General features: G+C 38.1%; 1 protein-coding gene across 3 annotated transcripts in view; it reads right to left on the reverse strand.

The window, feature by feature from the left end:
- The window catches only part of CSMD3 (CUB and Sushi multiple domains 3), a gene marked incomplete at both ends in the record, with an annotated part of 911,147 nt that overhangs the window by 445,881 nt on the left and 439,574 nt on the right, over window positions 1-25,692 (reverse strand). For all 3 annotated transcript variants that reach the window (XM_079795927.1, XM_079795926.1, XM_079795925.1), the window contains one exon: window positions 9,167-9,270. In XM_079795927.1, the coding sequence (XP_079652053.1) occupies window positions 9,167-9,270 (104 nt within the window). The remainder of the gene's footprint in view (window positions 1-9,166; window positions 9,271-25,692) is intronic.

Consider the following 25,692-nt stretch of genomic DNA (forward strand, 5'->3'; position numbering starts at 1 on the left):
AGTAAGTACCAGTCTTTTGAACTTCGTAGGAAAACAGGTTTATGGGCAAGAGTGAGGATTCAAGGTAGAGACGTGACAGAAAGTAAAATAAATCCATTATGAAATGGGCATGAGAGCTTAAAACTATATGATGTACATTAGATACACTCTATCAAACATGCCAACAATCTATTTCACCAAAAATAAACCTCTAGCATGGTAATTTTGTCAGTTCATAAAGAACAGCTAAACATATAGTCAAATTGTTCCCTAACTTGTTCTCCTATTGGCCACGATTCTAGTTCACACCTCACTTTTGGTGTAAAGGTAAGAAGAAATCTTTAAAGTAATAATGTTCCTGACACTAGAAGGGAAAGACAGCCCCCCCCCCTTCTGTTTAGGAGTTTCTTTAGAAAACTTTAAATTATAAATGGTATCTGTTTCTTTCAAAGGGGCAGACATCTTTTAAGCTAAATAAGCCTCTTGTCAATTTTCAGGTCATGAATGTTCTTCTTCGAAGCTGTGGAACCACCTCTTTGAAAAGTGACCATCCAGGAGGATATCGCCCTGTCTTCCTGTTTCTTTCAGGATTTGTGAGGGCTTTAGGAGGGCCTCATTATAAGCAAATTAATTATGGGTATTTATTGGGTGGATATCATTCTAAGAGGAAAGTTAAAAATGATTTGAATAGCCAGTAGGAGAGAATGAGAAGAATGGGAGAGGCCATGTGAGAATTAAAGGTACTTTCTCTTTCATAGAAACGTTTTCTTCCTTTCTTTGCTATTTCTACTCCCTCTGTTCCCCCTATATCTCCTTATCCTTTCTTGTTTCAAATAGATCCTGGGGAAAGGAAAGTGATGCGTTTTCAGATATACGGTTCCATTGGTTAATGGGTTTCCCTTCAAAGAAGGATCAGGACACAACTTCTTTAGCTGGTAATGGGTTACCTGCCTTGTTGGAGGATACAGGCTTGTGCTCCTCATATCCTAGCCCTGAGCTCACTCTATGTTTCAGTATAGATTCTATTTCCAGGAGTCTCTTATCATCTATACATCATGGGTCTAGGAAAGCAGAAATTACGAAGGAATATGTTTAGGGAGTAGTTAAGAACTTGTATAAAATTCTCTGTCCCTATATGAAGACAACATGATGCAAACAAGTTTCTCTAGTTACTTGGAAAAAGGCAAATGTTTTAATAAGTATTATGTTGATGAATACAGCAACATGATAATGTGAGCCAAAGAGCCATATAAGTGCACATTTTTCTTGTTACAATGTGAGGAAAACAAGCTTCTCTTATTTGCTCACCAGTGATGCTAATGCCATTGAGAAGCTACCCAGCATTGCTTCCAGCTGATATTACTCACAGGAAAGCTTTCCCTGTTTCCCAGACGTTTGTAGATGTCCTTCACATCATGTTTTCAATTCAGACCCCCATGCTTGTACATGTGCACAAGCTATTGTATGAAATTTTGCAACTGGTGACTTTGATGATGCAAGCACATTGGGCACCAGAACATGACCCACCACATCAAGGAGTAGCCAAATATTCACCACCCTCCACAACTGCAGAAGACCTAAGGGCTTGGGAGACCCATCAGAGGAGACTGCTCATAGCCTTTCCTCTCAAGGTGAGCTGGGAGAAACTCCGTGTTATATTCCAAAAGAGGTGAGTCTCCCGTTATTTCCATCAGCAATTTCCATCAAAATTTACTTGCATGGATCCAGGGACACATCAAAATCATCCTCTCGTCCTACCCACCTTTATCTCAGCTCTCTTGCTGACTATCCAAGTATAAATTAAGGACAAAGTGGCAGAATGGCAAGGACCGACAGATACCATTGTAATTAACTTAGTTGTGAATAACAGAAAAGGAGCAAAAGGAAGGCCAAATACTACAGGAATGTCATTTGGGCAACTGTGCCAGGAGGCTGCAGTTGAACACTCCTCAGGGAGCCACTAGTCTATTCCCTGCAGATGGCTGGGGAAGGGACTGGACAAGGAAGATAACAGATGCATGCTCCGCAAAGTGATGTCTGGGAGGTACTTGTGTGTCAGTCCCACCTGCAAGCATGGGAAGATTGGGGATACCTAATTCCCTAAGCAAAGGAGTTGCTCTCTGGGTTGAGTCCAGGCTCATAGGGCTCTCATGCTCCTGCTCCCCTGCATTTGCCCACATGGCCCATGGCCATGTGGACCACACACAACCTGATGGTGAACTGGACCTGGCTGCCACATGGAACAGAAACTGGACACTGGCTTAGCTTTTAGCTCTACTGAATTCCAGGTTACAGGAATTCAGGACTGAATGAAAGGAAATGAGACTTTAGAAACCCAGGGATGCAATGCCACACAAACAAAAATCACTCATCCTCTCATGGGAGTCTCAGAAAATTATTTTTCTCAACATATCATAATGACTCCATCCACAACACACAGTGGAGAAGGGGACACCCCAAATATCCTGATAACAAGACTATTACTCAAGTCTTAGCTGCAATTACTCAGTTTTGAGACAATCCAGAAAAATGTGAAGAAGTTAAAAACTGCTGTGTTTACTGTTCAGTTAAAACTATTCACTAAAGGAAATAACATCTCTTCTGTCCAATCTAGAAAAGAAGCAATGGAAGAAGCTTCGCTACTGCAAGAAGCTGGGGCACTGGGACAGGGGTTGGAGAGAAAGATCCAGATGATGCAGAAACTGCAGAAACAGGGGATCGGAATAGTACAGAAGGCTAGGGCACAATTAGCAAGTACATTAGAGCTGACTGAATCTCAGAGGTAGGAACTGGTGAAATATACATTCAACAACTTCCTCTCAAGTTAACATATCTTTGCTTTTTATGGTAGATACTGGCACTACTTATTCTGAAATTTCCCCAGAAATCCCTCACTTTCCATCTGGTTGGTTGTTGGTATTTTGAATAAGCGTTATAATTGTGGTGTGTGTGTGTTTTTCTTCCTCTGTAGTTCCCACATGAATAGATCCTGTAACTGAGGAACAAGTTTTCTTACTTTCTCTTGCTTCTCATGTAAGCCTATTGTGGAGATATCTCTCGTGTAATTAAGACTACCATATTGTATACTCCATATGGAGCATCTGTGGAAAGCTCTGGAAATAAAAGCATCTGATTTTCTTACTAAAAATAGGGGTATAGCAGAGAGCGGCAGACTCACAGGGCACTGGAAAAGTACCTTGAGCAGAAACAAATCAATGTATCATGTTGGGTCCTAGGAATAATAATACTGATATGTAGAACCAACAGATATAGCATATCAAAAGCATAAGCCATGGCCATGTGTTGTCAAACGCTACCCTTTGTTGAGAGCTCAATTAGAAGGAATAAACCAGTTACAGAACAAATTAGAAAAATAAGGAATAATTATAAAAGGAAACTCACCCTGTGATACTAACACTGCCAAATGTTCAGTAAAAAAGGAAGGTAAATATGATCAAGAAGGCTGACCTTTGTCAAGATCTTGAAGAAGTAAATAAATTCACTGTCTATTAATGCCTTTATAGTTCCTATCATTGAAACATTATAACTTTGATACCATTTTCTGCAATTTATCTGTGATCTGCTTTTTGGGGATCCTGCTTCTCTAATAGACAAGTCTAAATTTTTATTTGCTTTTACTTTTAAAGAAGTCCAATATTTATGGGCAAAGTATTGCTCAAGAGTTTCAGTGCTCTCCTATATTGCTCTAGTCATATACAGGAAAACTTAGAGGGAAGCTATCCCACCAGAAGGATCTACAAGTATTGGCTGGTAGAGTCAGAAACTAAAGAGCAAAGCAAAACCAATGCCTTTTCTTTGCCACAATCCCCCTTAGCAAGTGCATGAGGCCTCACGAGATAAATTGCATTATTGCTAAATTGAGGTAAAATATTTAGGGCATTTATTGCTGTTGAGGCCCCAAAAGAGTCAGCCCATTTGGCAAATGAAATGCATTATTGCCAAAAAAAAAAATTAGACAATTTTGGTGACACTCAGGGATATTGTAGACAATGGATTCCAGCATTTGCAGTGAGGAAGATACTTCTGAAGGAGTGACTGCATGGTAATTTCTCAGATCTTCTGGTTAAGTCTATGGATTTTGAAGAGGCTTGTAACCTAAAATTGACTATGGTCTCAGTTTTGAAGATTCTAAGTTTTGTAAAGCCTTCCTATTTGTTTTGTCATGAAAATGAAGACTCTACTCCACAGAACACTTTAAAAAGATTGAAACCCTTGCCTTTAGTCACTTGACTTAATTGCATGTCCTATGTGTTGTTACAGCTATCTTACAAAGTGCCTAAGATCGGGACTATGTGAGTGTGCCATCAGACTAGCTGTGAACAAGAATTATTATTCAATCCCAACATTGTGCTTGGGAGATGCAAATATCCTGTTTGTCTTTTACAAGATCCTGATCAAATAGATGATCATTTCTGTACAACAGTAATAGAATAAGACACTAGGCCCTTACCTGATTTGTCTGATATTCTTGTTCATAATGCCGATTTAATGATGTTTGCTGATGGATCATGCATTCAGAATGAAAGTGGCCAGCCTAAAGCTTTGTATGCTATAGTGACTTCTCATGAAACTTTGGAAGATGTAATTCCTAGAACTAAGCTGGCATAAGAGCCTAGTCCAGTGATGGGCAACCTTTTGAGCTTGGTGTGTCAAACTTCGCCAAAAAACTGAGCATAACTTGGGTAGTGTGTCACTTTGAGGAAAAAACATTATTTTGCGATATTTATAGTTTAAATAACATAAATGTATAATTGTTATATATAATTGTATTTAATAAACCAAAAACTAAATATTTAGTGCTGACACGCGTGTCAGAGGTTCGCCATCACTGGCCCTAGTCAATGACAGTAACAAGAGAATTGCAACATGTATATAAAAGTCATCTGATGTCTGTCATGAAACAGAAGAAAATTGGAAAAATTTAAAATTTTCTACTTTGAGGGGAAATAACATATCCTACAGAAAACCAATAACTGGTTTGTGAGAAGATGAACTTCTGCCTGTTCAGGCCAGCAATCCATTGCAGCCTCACACAGGGCAGAATGAAAACTGCGAAAAGGCAATGCTTTTGATGAGAGAGCTGTAAAATAAATTTTACTAAATTATGGGAATAATTTAACAAAGCAATTCCTATACCACAGTCCTTATTTCTTGATTAATAATGTTGTTTCATCATCATAATCATCTAATTAAAAGAGATTTTTAAAGACAGATAGACTCTGTCTTTAAAATCTCTTTGAAGAAGACTCTGTCTTTAAAATCTCTATATGAAGTTATTCAAAACTTATTAAGGAGATGGCCAATTTGTTAGCAGAATTCTTTACAGGATATTCCCTAGGTATAGATATTCCCTACATATAGGTATATGTAGGCAGTCTTCCCAAAACAACTTCACTGGAAACTTGGTGGCGTTTGGATTTCATAGAATTATTGCCTACCTATACAATCTAATAAAGAAGGAATATGCTAATTGACCCTCACACCATCGCAAAGATGGCAGCACCCACAGCCAATAAGGAGGGAATATGCTAATCGACTGCCCTGCCCTCAAAGATGGAGGCGCCCATAGCCACAAGATGGCAGCATCCAGTCCCCTCAGCCCTGATGGAGCGGCAGGCGTGCGGCAAGGCCGGGCCCGCCCCCAGGCAGGCCCGGACACTCTGCACACCTGCCTCAGGAATCACCCAGTCCCTTCAGCCGCCCAGGGCCGGCCCAAGGCGCAGGCAAGCCTCGGATGGCGGCTGCCCAGCTTCCCTGGGCCACCCGAGGCTCAGGTAACCAGGGCCAGCCGAATCTTGCACTGCCAGCAGTGGCAGCAGCAGAGGTGTGATAGGGGCGTCGCCTTCCCCTGATTGCCAGGTCACCTCCTGCCCCCGAGGGCTCCCAGACTGTGAGAGGGGCCAGGCCAGGCTGAGGGACCCCCCCCCCCCCCATTCAGTGCATGAATTTTCATGCACCGGGCCTCTAGTATATATATAAAAGCCTAAGCGGTAGCTATGATGAGCACTGATGACCAGGGGGCAGACGCTCAATGCAGGAGTGGAAACCAAAGACATGGAAACATGGAACAGACTGACGAATCTCAGAGGGAAGTGAGTCGGGGGAAGGTGGGAAGAGATTAACCAAAGATCTTATATGCATACTAGAGGCCTGGTGCACAGATTCGTGCACCGGTGGGGTGCCTCGGCCTGGCCTGTGGGGATCAGGCCGAAACCGGCTCTCTGACATCCCCAAAGGGATCTCAGATTGCGAAAAGGTGCAGGCCAGGCTGAGGGACCCCACCGTTCCACGAATCCGTGCACTGGGCCTCTAGTGGATAATAAAAGATTTTATCTAGTTATGTTGTATATGATGTCTGGAGGGTCTGAAGTCTCTCCCTCTTCAGGTGCCAATGCTCAGGTGGTGGTAAGGTAATGTCTCTCTTAATTCACATATTGTCTATTTTTGGGATACTAGAGCATAAGGAATCAGAGAGAGAGAGAGTCGTCTTGTTTCCAATGTCATCCAGTAATTATGCAAATGTTTGCAGATTCCCATAAGTTGAATCAAACTTATTTGCTAAGATTCAGCAATACATTATATTAAAATGGCCTATAACTTTATTGCTAACTTCGTTAAAAATTAGAGCAACTCCTGCAAGCAAGCATTATATTTTCCCTGTAAACTTATACTTGGCAGGCTAACCAAATATTCCTATCAAAGTGAAAGAGGAGTCCAGGGGGATACATGCTTGCCAAGGGAAGCCAGCACCTCAGGAGGGCTGAACAGTGGTTCTCACAAAGGACTTGAAACTTAAATTTTCTAGAGCAACTGATAATGCCACTGAACTCTCTTTCTCTCCCTCCCTCCCTTCCTCTCTCTCAAAAAAAAAGAAAAAAAAAAAAGAAAAGAAAAACATGTCCTTGAGTGAGGTGTTTTTTTTTTTTTTTAAAGAACAATAACAACAACAACAAAAACAATCCTACCTTTGGTTTCAGCAGAGTTGAGTTCAATTTCTCTTTCCTACTGAAATAGTGTTGACTCTGTTCAATACTTGGGACCCTATTCCAATAGTCTTGATTCCTATTGCAACTGTCTTGAGTAACGTCTTCCTAGCTGTTTTACTGGCCTGCCATATTTTTTCTCTTACACCAGTATTGACATAATCTGTTTTTATAAATCTAGCAATCTAAATATTGACAGAGTAAAAGTGAGACCATCTGGAAAATACTGTTATAAATTCAAAGATAAAACCAAATTTTGTATCAGGAGTCATATACATAAATGGCTACAGGCCCAGGCAGGCAAATGCAAATGTTCTTAGAAGCTCAGGTACAAAACAATAGAAGAATTAGTGACCATGGAGAACCTGTACCCTCTCTAAAGGGGGCAAGAAGATAGTTCCAGCCATTATTTGCTATGTGACCAGTTTGACAAAAGAAACCATAAATTTAGATTTTCTTGCATGTAATATCCAGTTCTTTAAAACCTTGTATTTCCCAAACAACAATAAACAAACACATCTACTGATCATATTAGCTCTGTGGCTGCAAATTTCTAATATGATATTACAGCATAATGAAATCTAAGCTATCATGTATAACCTCACAAGGAAATCTAGGAGAAACTGTAGATTGTTTCTACAAGATAGTACTCCAATGTAGTAAAATACCTACCAGGCTCACCATTCTGGTAAAAATGCTGAGACTTTTTAAGGGGGGTGAAGTTACAAACAATTTGAGCACAACAGCCAAACATGTAAAATGCTGATGTTTTTATACATTCTATCTTAAGAATCACAAAATGGAATTATAATAGCTCAGAGATAGACAACAAAGTTGTGGTTGATCAATGATAATACATGTTGTGGGGAGAGGAAGGGGTTAAAGTTGAAGTCAAGTATGCATGAGGACAGCAAGGAAGAGTAGGTTTTTCCTTTTGTTTTATTTTTGTTTTAGTTTTTTTCCTAGAATTATAAAAACAAAGAAGGAATAATACTGGGGCCTATAATGTACACATAAGGTAAATCCTAGGCTTTATTACAGGATTATGGAATAATAATACTAGAAGAACTTGTAAAATTAATAATCAAAGAAAATGGGGAAAAATAAGAGAAAAAAGAATGAAATAAATTAGCTTACCTTCAATCAATTTACACAGTAAGAAATACATACATGATAAGCACATTGTATCTGGGAGTAGTTTATGCTGAAAATAATTTATAAATATTTATACCAGTAGTTCTCAAACTGTTGATGTGCATAAGGATCACCTGGTGAGTCGATTAAACATGTATATTTTGTGGTGCAAATCCCAGAACACTGATTTAATAGGTCAGGAATCGGGGTCCAGAAATCTACTTTTAAAAGGTGTTCCAGGTAATTATGATGCAAAATATCCCATTTTACAGAAATATTGATTTGATAAAGCCTGAATTGCAAATCAAGAGTTATGAAAGGAATTCTGAGAGAGAGCATACCCTAAGCTTTTGAAGTTCATAGCAAAGTAAACAATAGACTTTCCCTGTAATATTTCTTCATGGGATCATCAGAGGTAGATAATTGGAATTAACAGCCCAAGGACCCAGCAATAAATAAGTTCTTAATACTTCCCTTTCTTTTTTTCAACATAATTTCATTCTTTTAGCTCCCATTAAGAACCATATTTGGTCTATTTTTAACCATCTCAGTTCTGTGATAAGAGGTACATTGCTGGTTCACTACTTCAAGTTTCATTGCTAAAGATTTCAAATTTAAAACCATTGACAAACTCTCAGCTCCAACTCTTGGCAGCTAGGGATGAGTTTGCCACCAGTAAGTGAGCAACACTGACCCGTCTTTGGTACCAGTTTAAGACTCTGGGATCTATTTTATACTTTTTTTTCAGTCTGTTTTTAAATTATGTGAGGGCAAATGTGTTTTCCCCAATCAACCACTTTACAATTTCACTTTAGATGTCTATGTCCAATGGGCTCCTGTCCGAAAATACATTCTAAGAAGTTGTGTTTGGATTAAGCACATGAAGTCCCACTGAAGGGGATTTAATGTATTTACCTGTAGGTTGATGATAACAAATAAGGCACAATGCTTTTGTTGGCGGTAGTGAGACATAAAGAAAAAGAATAATAAGGGACATTTTCCAAAAATACCTGACAGGCAAAGTCAAGAGGAAAACACTGAGAACTTACACTTGGAGCACTGTCCTGGGGTCTCCAACTTCACCCCCATCCCCAATTGTCAAAGTATCATAGCCGATCTCAAGATCAAATTCTTCGAAGTTTATCTGGATAACCTAGCAATAAACAGAAACAAACATCTCAAATACGTAGCATTAGGCAATAAAAAACAAAAACAAAGCAATGGGAGAAAAATATTTAAAATGCACCTCAGACCTTTCATACTATGGCAGCAGATCATGTCAGACTATTGCTAAAGTTCAATCATTATGATTGTCCAACAATTTTCACTTGGCACATGGTACTTTCTGTAATAATTTTCAATGAAATGGCACGGCTTCTGTTTATAGAATACTCTTACAGGAAGTATTTGAAGAATGGTGAATGCAGATCTACTTAGAGAAGGTTTTATAAAAAAGTACACGTAGGTGGAGAGTGGTTTTCCATACATCTGCAGATATTTTTATAAAGCTAACTCAATAAGACACAGAGTATGCTTAAATAATATAGCTTAAAAATGTGACAGCTAAATTTGAATCTAGATCACCAGATTTAAAAGTATCGGGGGCAGAGTCCAAGATAGCAGCATATGAAGATCCTGAAGGTCTCCTCACACAAGCACACCAAATTTACAACTGAATATGGATCATTTCCCTCTGAAAATAATGTGGGATCTAGATGAACTGCTGCTCTCCACAACAAAAGATAAAAGGACCATTTCAGAAGGAAGGAGAGGCAGAGACACTCTTGCAAAGAACCCATCCCTGACTTGGCAACATACAATAGGGAGGGATCTCACCAAACAGGCATCTCTCCCCGAGGAGCAAGGGTTTGGTGTCCAATATCTGGGACCCCAAACCCTGGGAGCTGCACCAGAGAGGCAACCCCCAAAACATTTGGCTTAGAAAACAAAGCACAATACTTTGGAAGACACATCATCAATCCATGATAATTATTATTTTTTTACTAAAGCATACTCACGCATCCATATTGTTTATGCTCCTATGCAAATACCCACATTTAACTAAATTGTAATACTTAAGTTAGGAACCTAATATAATATTAAGAATAATGTAATTAAGAATCAATACTGTAAGAAAGTACATAAATACTATCCTATATTCAATAAGTCCTTGATCAAAAATTAATTTATAGTAAAATCTAACTCATCACCACATAAAGAAAATGAATGCTTTAGATTGCCAATATTACTAGAAAATAAATTAAAAAGGCATATATTTAATACTTACTATAACTATTTATAACTTTGGTATCATAAAAAGAAATTCTAAAAACAGATGTCATAACCTGGCTTTTCAAAGCTATATAACAAATTGTGATTATAACTCTTCAAAAAGTATTTTATATTTGCATTGACTAAAGAAATTGTTGTCAAGTTTAATACAGAGTGATACAAAATATCTTGAATTATACATTTTATATGACTGCAATTAAAAAAAATGTTTCCCAGTTTACCTGAGTTAAATATAAATACTCTCATTTAATAACTGCCTGTCAATAGAGATTTAGGTTGTTTCTACTTTTTGCTATTATAAGCAACATGGTTATGAGCAATGTTAAACATCTGGTTCAAAAATATAAGTATATCTCTAAGTTATATACTTAGGAGTGCAATATCTGGATAATAAAGAAAAAATTCAATTTTATAACATTGTGCCATATGATTTTCCAAAATTATTTTACTAATTTAAATGCTCACAACATGTTTATATTAGATTTCATTATTTCTACCCATTTAGAGTATGTAAAAATGGTATTTGTTTTGCATTTTCTTCATTAATTATTAAGTTGCATGTTTTTTCATGTATATGTCATTTATGCTTCCTTTTCTGTGACATGACTATTTGTATTTTGGCTAATTTTCACTTGGACAGCTTGTTTGCTTGTTATTGATTGCAATAATCCTTTATATCAGTGATTCCCCACAGTTTTCCATTATAGCACACATAAGGAAAGAATAGACACAATTAGGTGGAGCTGATGAGGCTGCTTACAATGGAAGTATTTTTTTCCCCAAGATATTGAGAGCTAAGATCAATATTTTAGTTCTATCTGTAACTCATTCATAATGCATCATTCATAATATATCATTGAGCCTGGCTTACCTGTTGAGAAGACCAGCTTTATATATTCTGGATACTAATACATTACATGTTATGTGTGTTGCAATATGTTCTTTAAGTTTATAATCTGATTTTTCACTTTCTGTATTAAATATTTAAGTCTAGAAGAAATAATCTTAATGAAGTTGGACTTATTAACCTATAAGAAGCACTTTTGCATTGGCTTATAGCCAAGGTCATAAAGATATTTCCTGCAAAACTTTAATCTTTGGGAACTGACTTTTATAGAAAGGAAAAGTAGGTATCTATAGTGAGCAGAATTATGACTCTCTAAGATTCCCCCAAACCATCTAGATGGCCTGTATAATTACTTCCCCTTGAATGTAGGCAAAACCTATTAATATGATGGAGAATTAATCCCATAATTGGTTACATTATATGGATAACATAAGGGATATTATAGATTTACAGATGTAATTAAGGTTTTTATTCAGTTGACTTCAAGTTAATCAAAAGGGAGATTATCCTGGGTGGGCTTGACCCAGTTCAGGGAAGTTCTTTAAAGAAGGTCTAGAAGTGAGGGATAAAATAAATCAGAAGAGATTCTTTCCTATTTGCCTTTCAAGAACACATTGGTGCTGTGAAGAGGTACAGGCAGCAGGAATAGTGGGTGGCCTTTATAAATTGAGAACCTCAATCGTAAACCCCAGTAACTAAATTCTTCCAACAATCAGTGAGCTTGGTATCTCAGTCTCAAATGAGATTGCAGCCCTAGGCAACACCTTGATTTTATTCTGGTGAGACCTTAATAAGAGGATTCAGCTAACTTGTGCCTGAAGTCCTTTCCCATGGAAACTGTAAGATAACAAATGTATTTTGTTTCATGCTGCTAATTTGGGATAATTTGTTATGCAACAACAGAAAGCAAGCACAGCATCACTTTCAATTTTTCTTTAACTGCAATATGAACAAGAAATTGTCTCTGTAGTTTAACTGAATAAATAGTCCTCCTTTCCCCAGTGATCTGCATGTCAAACTCTGACATATATAAAGATTCTATACAAGGGGGTGTTGGTTTGGGGGCTCTAGATTCTATTCTCTTGATCAGTTTATCTGTCCCTGAACCAACACAAATGGGCTTAACTCTTTTTTTATGCATATGCTGAAATCCTTTCTTGCTGTTGTTTAAATTATATATATCTTTATATTTTCAACTGTTGGTATGTCGAAATGAAATTTATTTTTGCTTAATGATCTCATATTTAGGCAACTTGATGAGCCTTACCTATTATTTAAAAATCTTTGTAAAGTATCTTTATTTTTCTATATAACAAGCATGTCTTCTGTAAATAATATTTTAAAACTTGCTTTTAAACCTTTTAAATTTTTCTTTTATCTTAACTGCCTTGGATCTCTTATATAATCTTTACTAGAATAGGTGATAGTTAACCTCATTAAACTGTATTTTATTTTAAAAAGCATATATGTAATGGTTCACCATTAAGAATATTTTTAAGGTAGGTAATACTTTATAAACATGAGGAAGTTTGCTTCTCTAGTTTTCCTTGCTGATTTACTCTTAAAATTTCCTGGTACCATAAAAAAAGTTGAAAAATGTACCAGTTCTTTTCTCTTATGGAAGACTTTCCAATACTTTGAAAATAACTAGACACAAAAAGACAAATATTGTATGATTCCACATATATAAAATATCTAACTAGGTAAATTTGTAGAGAGAGAAAGTACAAGTAGAGATAGAAGTTAAATTTATAGAGATAGAAGTTACCAGGATAATTGGTGGTTATAGCTTAACTAGTGGCCCAGTGCACGAAATTCATGCGGGAGGTGGGGGGGGGGGTGTTCCTCAGCCTGGCCTGCACCCTCTCCAATCAGGGACCCCTCAAAGGATGTCCTACTGCTGGTTTACAGGGATTGGGCCTAAACAGGCAGTCGGAATCCCTCTCACAATCCGGGACTGCTGGCTCCAGCCACTCACCTGCCTGCCTGCCTGCCTGATTGCCCCTAACCACTCTGCCTGTGGGCCTGCTTGCCCCCAACTGCCACCCCTGCCAGCCTGATCACCCCCATCTGCTCCCCGTGCCAGCCTCCTCACCCCCAACTGCCCCCCTGCTGGCCTGCTCACTCCAAACTGCCCTCCCCTGCTGTCCTGATCACCTCCAACTGGCCCCCCTGCTGGTCTGCTTACTGCTTACCCCCAACAGCCCCCCCCCACCAGTCTGATCACCACAACTGCCATCCCATCCTGGCCTGATCACCCCCTGGCGACTCAAGCTCCCAGCCCCTCCTTTTTTTCTCTTCTTTTCTTTTTTCAGCGCCTCCTTGAGCAGAGACCAGGGCCAGCTGGAAGCAAGTATCTGGGATTTATATATCTTTTATAATTGAAACTTTGTAGCCTTGAGCCGAGGCCAGGGCCAGCCAGGGCGGGCAGGAATCTTGGCTTCCTCCATCACCGGGGCAACCCAAGCCTCCTGCTTGAGACAGCTTCATGGCCGCCTCCATCTTGGTTGGGTTAATTTGCATACTCACTCCTGATTGGCTCATGGGCATGGCTTATGGGCATAGCAGAGGTACGGTCAATTTGCATGTTTCTCTTTTATTAGTGTAGAAGTGTAGATTAGAAATAGAAACAAGACAGAAATGCAGGCCCAGCACAGATTAAAAGAAAGTGAATAACTATATGACAGTGAATTTGAAAATGTTGTCACCATTGAACATTTCTAGAAAAGAAAACAATAACTTGACTCATGAAATAAATAAGTAAATAAATAAATAAATAAATAAATAAATAAATAAATAAAATAAGAGGCCTAAACTATGAAATAAACAAGCAGTAAAATGTCAACTACTGCTCCCAAAAGGAGGCTCAGATATTTTTACAGGATAGTTTAACTTAGCTTCCAAAAATAGGAGTCGAATTTCTGGGTCATATATTAATCCTATGTTTAACTGTTTGAGACACTGCCAAACTGTTTTCCAGAAGTGCTGCAACATTTTAAATCCCACCAGGAATGCATGAAGCTTCAAATGTCTCTACATCAACACCACTTATTTTCTGTTTGTTTTTGTTTGTTTGTTTTTTATTACAGCCATCCTAGCAGGTGTGAAGTGGTATCTCTCCTGCTGCTTTTAAGATTCTGATTGTCTTTACCTTTCAACAGTCTGATTACATCGTGTCTAGGTATGGATCTCTTTAGAATATCTTACTTGAATTTAAGCTTTGAGAATCCTGAAGGCCTAAATTGAGTATAATTTAATTCATTTTCTGCTAACTAGATCCAAGATTTACTAGCATGCTAGTGTAAATTTAAACACCCTTTCTGGGTTTTTAGATAATTGTTAAAGCTTCAAGTTTAACTTCTTTACCTATTACCTAAGGAGACTAGGCCCTAATCTTAGAATTCCATAGACTAATTGCTATCTGTTCCAAGGAAAACAGAGCTTTATACCGATTCAATCTCCTTTCATTTCAGCTCACTGTTCTTTTCATTATATATGTATATATTTGGATGGTATGTATGCATTTCCTTTGCTTTCTTATTAACTAGCAATGCTCTGAAGAAAAATATGGTGTTGTTTTTGTTGTTTTCAGTGGGTAGACCTCTCAGAATACTTCTGTCATCCTATTAAAAGAAGAAATTCCATGGTCCACTTTACTCCAAACATTTCAAAATAGATCCATGAGTGTATTTCATTTAAAATTTAGGAACATCTCCTTTAAAATGGCTTAAAAAGCCTAATAGACTAGTAGATACAAAAATATATGTCTAATAAATGACTCATTAATTGGATTGCTAATTCTTTGCAAATCTTTTGATAGTCATTCTTGTATAATCATGTCCTAAAGAATTTGGACATCCACTTAATGGCAGACTTTACTTTGCCTGAATTGTGACTGAGATTCATGCATGTATATATGCCACAGTGAGAACTCGATTCATTTTAAAGTAAGCGATGGGTGAATTACTAAATAATCCATATACTTTCTGATAAGCACTTAGCCACTGAGCTGTCACTAAAATTTTAGACAGTTATAATTATTGAACAGTTTCAATGACACCCAATCACTGAGAAGCTAGAATAGTCTGATTTGTAGAAAACATTCATTATCATTTAATTCACTGAGGCTTAATTTAAACATTGCTTCTAAAATAGTAGTTTAAAAGTAAAATCTACGTATGAAAAAAGAAACAAAAACTAACTTTCCCTCAAATGGTCACATTAATATAAATAAAGCATGCTAATAAAACTCAAAAATAGTGCATTAGATATTCCCAATAGAGAAAATACAATTTAGTAGAATGTACAAAGGTAATTTGGAAAAATGAAAAAAAGAAGAAAAAAAGAAACACCACACTTTTGTCTGTGCAAGAATATAAAATGTAGCATCAGGAGTGTGATGTGAAATTTTATTTCTACAGATTCTACTATGATATGGAGTTGACCAAATAGCCATTTTCCATCCCTTTATCTTGGCATAATGTGGAAATAAGGTAGAAAGATTTTTAAAAATCAACAAATCATCATCAATATAATATGAATGCTTTCTTTACATGTTTAGTTGGCATTAGGGCTGAAATAATTAGTAGGGAAACAGGAAGAATATCATGTTTTTTAGTAAAGAAAGAAATGTCATATATTTTTGCCTTATGTGCCTTATTATTAATCACTTGTGAGTAGAAAAAGAGAGCTGCATTTAGCTCAGAGTACTGCCAAAAAACCTGTGATAATAAAATGTAGAAATTACTTATAATTGTCTTGATTTTTAAAAGCAATTACTTCCATTTGTAGGGGGGTAATTCCAAATGGCTTATACAGTGCTGCTTATTGAGGGTTATTTAAAACTTTGAAGCTACTAAGGCAGTCAGTTAAGAATAACCTCATGCATTTTAACATTGGCTTTACAGAAGTTTGAAATCTATAAATAGCATTAAACATTAAATACTTAATAGTTTCAGGGTATTTTGACAAAACTGGTGTAAAACTTATATCTCATAATTTTCAATCTCCGCATTATTCCCAGAGCCATGATTTCGACATCATTATATTTTATGAAGTCATGTGAAATTCATGCTTAATTTTAAACTGCATATCTGTTACCCAGGAAAATTTAAAATTGACAAATATTTATGATGTGTAAGACACTAGGATCATTATTCTACACGCATTGCTTTATTTTAACCCTAAAACTATATGTAGTGTATATTTGTACATTCGTTTGGCCACTTAGCACCTAAATATCCTCCTTGAATTTGAGGGATTGGGAGCATATTTCCCAATCAACAGAGTATAGACATTTGACCTAAGGATCAGAAACTATGGATTCTGGCAGAGGGTGGCAAAAGCAACTGAAACATCCAATTTTAGATACAATAGTGTTTATAATACTAAAGTCTTAGAGCAGCGTTGCCCCATAGAAAAAAGAATACCTTCTCAGAAGTCAGAACCAGAAGCCATGTCACACTGTAACAGAGTAAGGTCCTAGAGAGACAGAGTTCTGCTACTTGCCATGCTCATCAAGGAACTCATTCCACTTCCAGAGAAGGTAGTCTCTTCACCAATCTTGACCAACAGGGTATTGTTTTATGAATTTCAGTACTCTCTTCTTCTGCATGGGAGTTTTTATGATGGTTATCACATTTGTTTTCTATCATTATAGATGGGATGTGATGATAACCTGTCTTTTGACCATAGGTCTCTGGATAATGATAAACTACAATTGGAAATAATGGAGATGCCAGTGCAATACTTGGAGATTCTAAGCCCATTGCATGTAGTGACAGGCTGATATTTTGGGTTTTCTCCACTAATATAGGTGAAGAATATGTTTCTTGTAGGCTTTTATTTTTTTTACAAAGTTAATGCAGAGGAAGGTTTTATCTATATTGAAATCTGGTAATCAAAAGGGAGCACTGTGGCAGAAATAATTGCTTGCCTTCCCACAGCCCTCTCCTTTGTTCACCCCTGACCTTTCTCTTCAGAGAACACTGGTTTTGTTCAACTATGTATCTTACTCTACACATCCACATGCTTTATAGATTGCTGACCGTATTCTGAGTTCTGTGGAATGGTCCTAATCAGCCTATGCCAATCTTAGCAGTCTCATTTCAATTTGTCATGGATAAGATTATATATTAGTATGTGACCTAATTCTGATCAGGGAAAGGTGAGAAATCAACTGGAAGGCATTTGGGAAAGGATTTCTTGGTGCCCAAATTAAATGCTAAGTGAAAAAAAGTCAGACAGAAAAGAACAAGAATTGTATAATTTACTCATATATGGGATAGAAAACAAAAATAAAAAATAAATAAGAGAAACAAATAAAAAGCAAACTCAGATACAGACAACAGAATCATGGTTACCAAAAGGGGAAGAGTCGGGCAAGGATGAAGAAGGTAAACTATGTCAAATACATGGTGATGAAAAAGACATAGCTTCGGGTGGTAAGCTTACAATAGAATACACAGATGTCGTATGATAAAGTTGTATACTTGAAATTTATATAATGACATTAACCAGTGTTACCACAATAATTTAATTAAAAAATAAAGAAGAAAAACAAAGAATCAGTCTGCCTTGGAAGTGACTGAATGTATTGACTGGCACCATTGCAGCCACTGTGTGACGTGGTTTGAGGACAAAGCCCATGCATGAAGATGCCCAGAGCCAAGATTAGATGCTTTCACTGTACACCTGAGGACTGCATACCTCTGGAAAGCATGTTGTGCCAAAGAATGCATTTCCTCATTATTTAAACCATTTGATTTATGGTTTCCTATACTTAAAACTGAAAACTTTCTAGTGGATAAATAGGTCTAATCTATTCTCTTTTAAAAAAAATACCTTGTCCAAATAATTTGCCCAGATTTATTTGGCAAACACTGATGGTGCTAAAACCTATTTCAGATTTGTCTGATGCCAAAATCTGTGTGCTTAAACATCACACTATTCTGTGTTTGTATAGTAAAGTCTGCAATTTAGGAAATCCTCTCTGTCTGCCAAATACTGATATACAATAACAATTTCTAACTATGCTCTTTGATGTTGGGCATATGCCCTATGTGTTAAATACCTAGTAGTGTTGGCAAGGGAAGATAATTTCTGATGTAATAACTAATAAATAGTGTGTCAAATCCTTGGGGGAAAATACAGGAAGGGTGGATTGGTATAAGATATTTTATCTTCTACTAGGGGCCCGGTCCACGAAATTCGTGCACTGGGGGTCGGGGGTCCCTCAGCCCAACCTGCCCCCTCTCACATACTGGGAGCCCTCAGGGGATGTCCTACTGACGGCTTAGGCCTGCGCACCACAGGGAGCATACCTAAGCCGCAGTCTGGCCTCCCTTTGTGGGAGGTGACGGGGCTGGTCAGGGGAAGGCACCAGCCCCATCAACCCACTGCTGCAGCCACTGTCAGTCACCACAGCCACCAAGGTGTTTTCATCAACACGGACTCCAGTCCCTTCACCATGAAAAAATGACAACTTTCTTTAGGCATTTTCAAGATGTGTCTTTCATAAAATATGGATTTCTTTATTTATTTTTTATCCTCACCTGAGGGTATGTTTCCAATGACTTTTACAGAATGTGGAAGAGAAAGGGAAAGACAGAGAGAAACACTTTGATTGGTTGCCTCCTGCATGAGCCCTGATCTGGGCCCCGGCCAGGGAGGAGCCTGCAACCTAGGTACATGCCTTTGATCAGAATCAAACCCAGACCCTGCTGTCAGCAGGCTGAGGCTCTATCCAGAGTCAAACTGACTAGGGCAGGATATAGTATTTCTTAGCCCCTCCAGCAGTGGACCTTCATTTTTTTCTCCAGAAGTGTGGTGGAAAAACCCTAGATCACCTTTTTGGATTCTTATTACCCAAGTTACTAAGAATATTACCAGTGTCATACAGGAAGCTTAGCCAATGTGCAGTCAGAAAAGGTGTTTCCTCTATAGTTCACACCAATGGAGGGCTGGACCCTGCCCAGGCCTAAAGCCTCTGGCCGAAGCTTTAGGCCTGGGAAGGGGACCTCCAGCTCGCTCTGATCACCGGCTCAGCCCCTGCCCAGGCCTGCCCAGACCAAAAGCCTCTTGGGCAGGAGCAGACCCCCAGCTCCCTACAATCAATCGCAGAGAGTCCGCTCCTGCCCAGGCCGAAAGCAGACCCCCAGCTCCCTGCCCAGGTGATCAATCACAGGGGGTCCGCTGGTGTACCAGGCCGAAGCAACGCCCAGCTCCCTGGGATCGATTGCAGGGGGTCCGCTCGTGCACCAGGCCAAAGAAACCCCCAGCTCCCTGCAATCGATGGCAGGGGGTCCGCTCTTGCACCAGGCCAAAAGCCGCGGCCGGCAGCTTTTGGCCTGGAGCCTGAGCGGTCACCCAGCTCCCCGCCTCCGATGGCAGGGTGTCTGCTCGTGCACCAGGCCAAAAGCCACAGCCTGTGGCTTTTGGCCTGGAGCCAGAGCGGACACCCAACTCCCCGCCTCTGATGGCAGGGGTCAGCTCTGGGTGCCTATGTATGCAAATTACCCGCCATCTTGGTCGGGTTTATTTACATACTCGCTCTGATTGGATGGTGGGCGTTGCTTGGCTGGTGGGTGGGGCTTAGGCGTAGCAAATGTGCGGTCGATTTGCATATTACTGTTTTATTAGATAGGATGGTAAATCCTGGTTTGTTTTTGTTGTCTTCTTCAAAACAAATCTGAAAGCAAATGAAATTTCTCAATATTTATCTAGCATCTGACGCTGTTATTAGGCATTTGTACCAATATATTTAGTACAGAATTAAAATAATCCCTTGATGATGTTCAACTAAACAAATTAATGATAGCTTAACTTCAATACCATGCTATACTTTTTAGTGAGACAGAATGATATAGTCAAGTGCACAAGCAAAGCCTAGGGTACTAAGGCCCATCACTGCCATATAATGTTATATTATTTGGAGGGAGTCTCTGATATCTATAAAAAGTTCATACATTTTTCAGATTGAAGCAAGTATTTAATTAAACAGAGTTTATAAAACAACACATATGTACTTGATATATATTAGATCCTCAATAAGTGGCAGTTATTATTAGCAATATTAACTAATTCAGCATAAAATAGATGGTCATATCTGTTCACTTGAGGATAAAGTTCTTTTGGGTTCTGGTGTGTTTTTATTGTTTGTTTGTGGTTGTTTGTGGGTTTTTTTTCAATGCCCCTATGATTCAAAGAGAAGAGATTCCCCCCAAAACTCTATGCTGCTAGAAATTCTCTTTTCTGGAAATAGTTTTCTCCATTATGTTCACTTTAGAATGTTAATAATTCAATCCAACATTAACAAGTATTTTTGTTGCCAGATGAGGAAATCCAGAATGCAAAATATATGCATAAGTACAAAAATATACACAGTTTAATTAAGTTTCAGCTATGCAATGCCATGTCACCTAATCAATTTAACATCTAATTAAAGCACTTCCTTTTCCACATACTTTCCAGAGACCTTGACAATCACAACACAATGGGGAGACACGAGGTAAGCAAGATCAGTGCAGCACTCTGTATTAAATGCTTTTGGACATGGACACACAGAGTTACATGGAAGCAGAGGCGAGAGCCCCTAATCCAATTGGTGAGTAAAGAAGGAAGATTTCCCCCAGGATGAAACTCCCAGGCAGTGCAATGGAAGGTGAAGATGGGAACTGGGAAAGAACACTGTAGGGGAATGGACAAAAAATGGTACAGTGGAAAGGAATATTCTTTTCGTTTCTGCAATAGGAACTGTGAGAGAAGAAATGATGAGAAGGAAGACTAAAGATGGAAGTAGGAAACAAATTGTGTAAGAACTTTGTAAATGAAAAGCTGCAAGCAGTGAGTTTTGAGCAAAGGGTTGACTGGGTTGCATTTGCTTTACGCTTGCTTACTTTGGCAGCAGGAGCGATGTGAATTTGAAGGGGAGCAGGGCAAGGTTATGGTCAAGAACTTAAACTGGCTTTGGAAGTGGGAGTGAAGAAGAGTGGACTCCCTCATGAGTCTTTACCCCAAGTAAAAATAATTGTAATCATTTTTATCTTTTTTCTTTCTTCAGACATATAAAAACACTATTCAAAAGCCCACTACAAAAACTGTAGCTCTCAGAACTATTGTATCAAATTTTATTGAGTGTAAAGTCTAATTCAGACAGAGCAGAATATGCAGTACATTTGTTTTAAAAGCCACATTTCAAAACAACCCTAAAATGTGCCTGTTTCTGTAATACATATTGTATGTGGTATGTATTTCATATGCCTAAGGAAAATTAGTGTTTAATAACTGTTTAATTAGTAATCATCTCAATTTGCCTATTTTTGTAAAAAGATATTTACAAAGCTACATTTACATGAAATTTGTGAAATAGGTAAATATTGTAAGATATAAAAAGCTTAAATATGACACGTGCAAATCCAACATTTACTCGTTTGAAAGTAATTTTGTCTCCTTAAAATAAAAGATAAATCTCAGATTCTAGAAGAATTATGCATTGTAATAGAATACATGGGTACTTTGTTACAGAAGACATAGTCCACGACTAGACCATATAAAATGAGAAGTGCCAGCCTGGGCAAGTCTCTAGGTTCGTCCACGTTGCTGCCAGCATCAGGTTAGTAGTTTCCGTTCTTACAAGGGCTCATACATTAGAGGCAGGGGAGGAGGGGGGCCTGGAGACACAGAGATATTGATGGGATGATGAAAGCTTTCAGCTTTGTTTTAGTTTCCTTATGCCTTTTGTGTCTGTACACGGCCTTCCCCTTCAGGGGACTGCTGGCATGTCACGGTGACAGATTAAATATGGCATTACAAATGTTTCACTGAAGGGAAGAAACTACACAAGTAAAAATAAAAATTGCATCAAATATTAAATCTATAACACAACTGTACAAAACTGTAGGTTCTCTTCTGTCATTTAGTCATGCTTAGCTACTGGCGGACGTAATTTAAATTTCATTATACATATAATTTATCAACTTGAATTAAAAATTTTTGAGGAAAATGCTTTCAGATAATGTCATTGGTTTTAGGAGGCTATTCATGACAAATTTGTATATGTTAGGTTGTACATATCCAAATATTTTGGAAACAAATGAAAATAAAGTTCATTAAAATGAGTTGGATAAGAAGGGCCTTTGGCTGTTTTTTTCCTCGTTAGTAATGGTCAGCCTAATCCATATCTACTTGTTTCCCCATCTATACATCTATATCTATTTTTATACAAAGAATCTTTAACTTGAAACATTCTTAAAAATTGAGATTAGTTCAAAATGATTAAACACAACACTATGGTAGTGAGAACCACCTACTATACACTTTTACATGTAATGAATCATGAAGTGGATTCTAATTCCCATCCTCCATCGACCTGGCTAACACCCTTCACCCTGCTCTGGTGATTCCCTGACACCCACCCTACCCTCCCCAACCACACGGCTCCCAGTGGCTTTTCCACTCAAATGGCCCGTCTCCTCTGCACAGGCTATGAACTTTCTTAAAATCTCTCAAAGGTTCACAACCACCAAATCAAGCAGTGGCTGGCCTCGTCATGCCCTGTACCACTTGCTAAGTGGCCCCTTTAACATTTCTAGCTTCAGCTATTGATGATGGGCAGCTGGAGCAGAAAACAATGTCCCCGAGTGGTGCTATAGCTCTAACTCCAAGGTTGTCATTAAGATAACCTCCTAATCTATAATAAAGTATCTCAATTCCTTTTACAGGCTCTTAGCAGAAGACCATTCTGACCTCTTAGAAGCATCTGCTGATGGCTCTGATGACTAATTTCAGCAGGGATTCTCCACGAGGTTTTCCGAGTTCTGCAATGTGTGAGAGCCTGTGCTATCAGCACAGTAGAAAGTTAAGCTCAAATGCTGTTGGAGGCATTAGGTCTCAGAACACTCGGGGAGTATGCTGCTGCTGCTGCTGGTGCTAGTAGTAGCAGTAACATTTGTTGTTGTTAGTATTATTAATATTATTATTGCTACCATTTTTTGAACACATACTATATTCTAGACTCTGTTCTAAGTGTATTGTGTATATTACCTCATATAATCCTTCCTAAACCCCCATGAGGAAGGCATTATTATCTTTATTTATTATTGAGAAAACAAAAGCCCAGGTAGGTTAAATTATTGGTGATCTGTGATTCATTATATCATTATGCAATATGTATATTTGCATACAAATAGAAATTTTTATATTTTATAATAGAATATAATAAAACAGTAGCACTGATGATAGAAAATACAGAAAGGAAGTAGAATAAATATTTTATTTTTATGCTAAACAGTATAACAGTAGGTAGGTGGTGACTCACTCACCTTCTGGAGAAAGTAAAATGTTGAAAGTCTACGTTATTAAAAAAACATGATGAAAATCTCATGTTATTAAAAAAAACAACATGATGTTGCTTCAGTTTTCAAGATATACATGAAATAACATCTAATTTTATTAAAACTGCAACCTAGAATATTGGTCATGTAATTATGGAATTAACTAATATACATGTGATGAGCTGTTAAATATTATCCTATATAATAAAAGGGTAATATGCAAATTGACCATAAGGACAGAACGACCAGTCACTATGATGCTCACTGACCACCAGGGGGCAGACACTCAATGCAGGAGCTGCCCCCTGGTGGTCAGTGCATTTCCACAGGGGAGCAGGCCTAAGCCATTAGTCAGACAGCCCCCTAGGGTTCCTGGGCTATCAGAGGGATGTGTGACTGCCAGCTTAGGCCAGATCCCCTGGGGAGCTGGCCTAAGCTGGCAGGTGGTCATCACCTGAGGGCTCCCGGGCTGCGAGAGGTGCAGAGCCCGGCTGAGGGACCACACCCCCACCCGAGTGCATGAATTTTCATGCACCGGGCCTCTAGTTTTAAGAATAAGTGAAATATAATGCTTCTAAAATAAATAAATATATCCTATGCAAAGAAGAGAGATTTTGTTCTGTGTGTTTTTTTTTTATACTTCTCTGTGCCATTGGTTGGAAAAATGATAATCATAAACAGAAAAGTACATTAAAAATTATATTCATAGAAATAAAAAGATATAATATAAAAAACTGTACAATTCTAGGAGCTGTTTTAAAAATTATAAAATAATCATACATAAGTCATGAATAAATTCAGCTTACGTATCATATTTTTACAGCCAGTACAGTGCCTTGCACACAGTAAGTTATAAATATTTGAGAATTGTTTCACTAAAGTAAGAATATAAATGTTTTATAATTCATTATTTTATTGCATTCAGGTGATTTCTATAATATGAAACTGCATATAATATTTACTTATACAGATACGTAAAAATTTATACAATCAACACCAAGTATTTGTTAAATATTTATTGTGTGCCAGACACTTTTCTACACTCTAACTCATAACAACCTCTCCCTTTCTCATTATTATGAAAGAACGCTTCCCATTCCATAACTCCTACTCAAGATGATTAACAGGGCCTTTTAATTAACAGATGACAAGTATATGGTTTAGCTTGAAGATGTTTTGATATCTCTTTTATACAAGCAATTCTTCTTTATCTAACTTATATTTTACCACCTTCTCCCTTTTTGCCTGTGTTTTTTCACCATTAAAGGCATCATGATGGGTAGATGAGGAGTTTGGAAAGCAGGAAAGGAATGTTCTGCCAAAATAAAATACAGTGTCTCAACACTGCCTTAACCAGATCCCCACTACACTTCCCTACACAAACAATGAAGATGCACATCGATGGTTCTATACACTGAAGGGGGTTTGCTGACCAGCCCAAGTGATATCAGGACATGTTGAGGAACTACTTTGAACATAAAATGCTTTCTGTGAATACTTCTTCTCACCCTAAGTAGAAATATAATCTTCCAGTGCTAGGGATAGAGGGAAGGCATGGAATGAAAATGGCATGGAATTCTGGAATAATTAAATGATATTTAAATCTGTCTACTGATAAAGGGATCCCTCTTGGGGGAAAAAGGGGGACAGAATGGGACACAGTCAAGATTTTAAGCTTTGCCTTTGTCATTTTTTTTATATCTCAGATAGTAATTAGAGTTCTCTGTCTCCTTTGCTGGACAGAGCTTCCCATTTGAAGACACCATCCCTTAAAAGTCACCTGCTTTCCAATTTCCTTGCCCCTTTTCTTTCCCACCTGTGGTAAACGGAATAATGGCCTCTCCAAGATGAGATGCCTTAATCCAGGGAACCGGGGACTATGTACCTTACATGCTAAAAGGGACGTGCAGATGTGATTAAGGTTAAGAACACTGAGATGAACAATTTATCCTGGATATCCAAGGTGGGCCTGATCTAATCACACAGTCCTTACAGGTAGAAGAGAATGGCAGAAGATTGTGGCAAAGAAATGTGACGCAAGAAGCACTATACCTGCCTTTATTGGATTTGAAGGTGGCTGGGAATGGCCCTCAGCTAAGAGCCA

Source organism: Cnephaeus nilssonii (assembly GCF_951640355.1).
Source record: "Cnephaeus nilssonii genome assembly, chromosome: 18".
NCBI classification, from domain to species: domain Eukaryota; kingdom Metazoa; phylum Chordata; class Mammalia; order Chiroptera; family Vespertilionidae; genus Cnephaeus; species Cnephaeus nilssonii.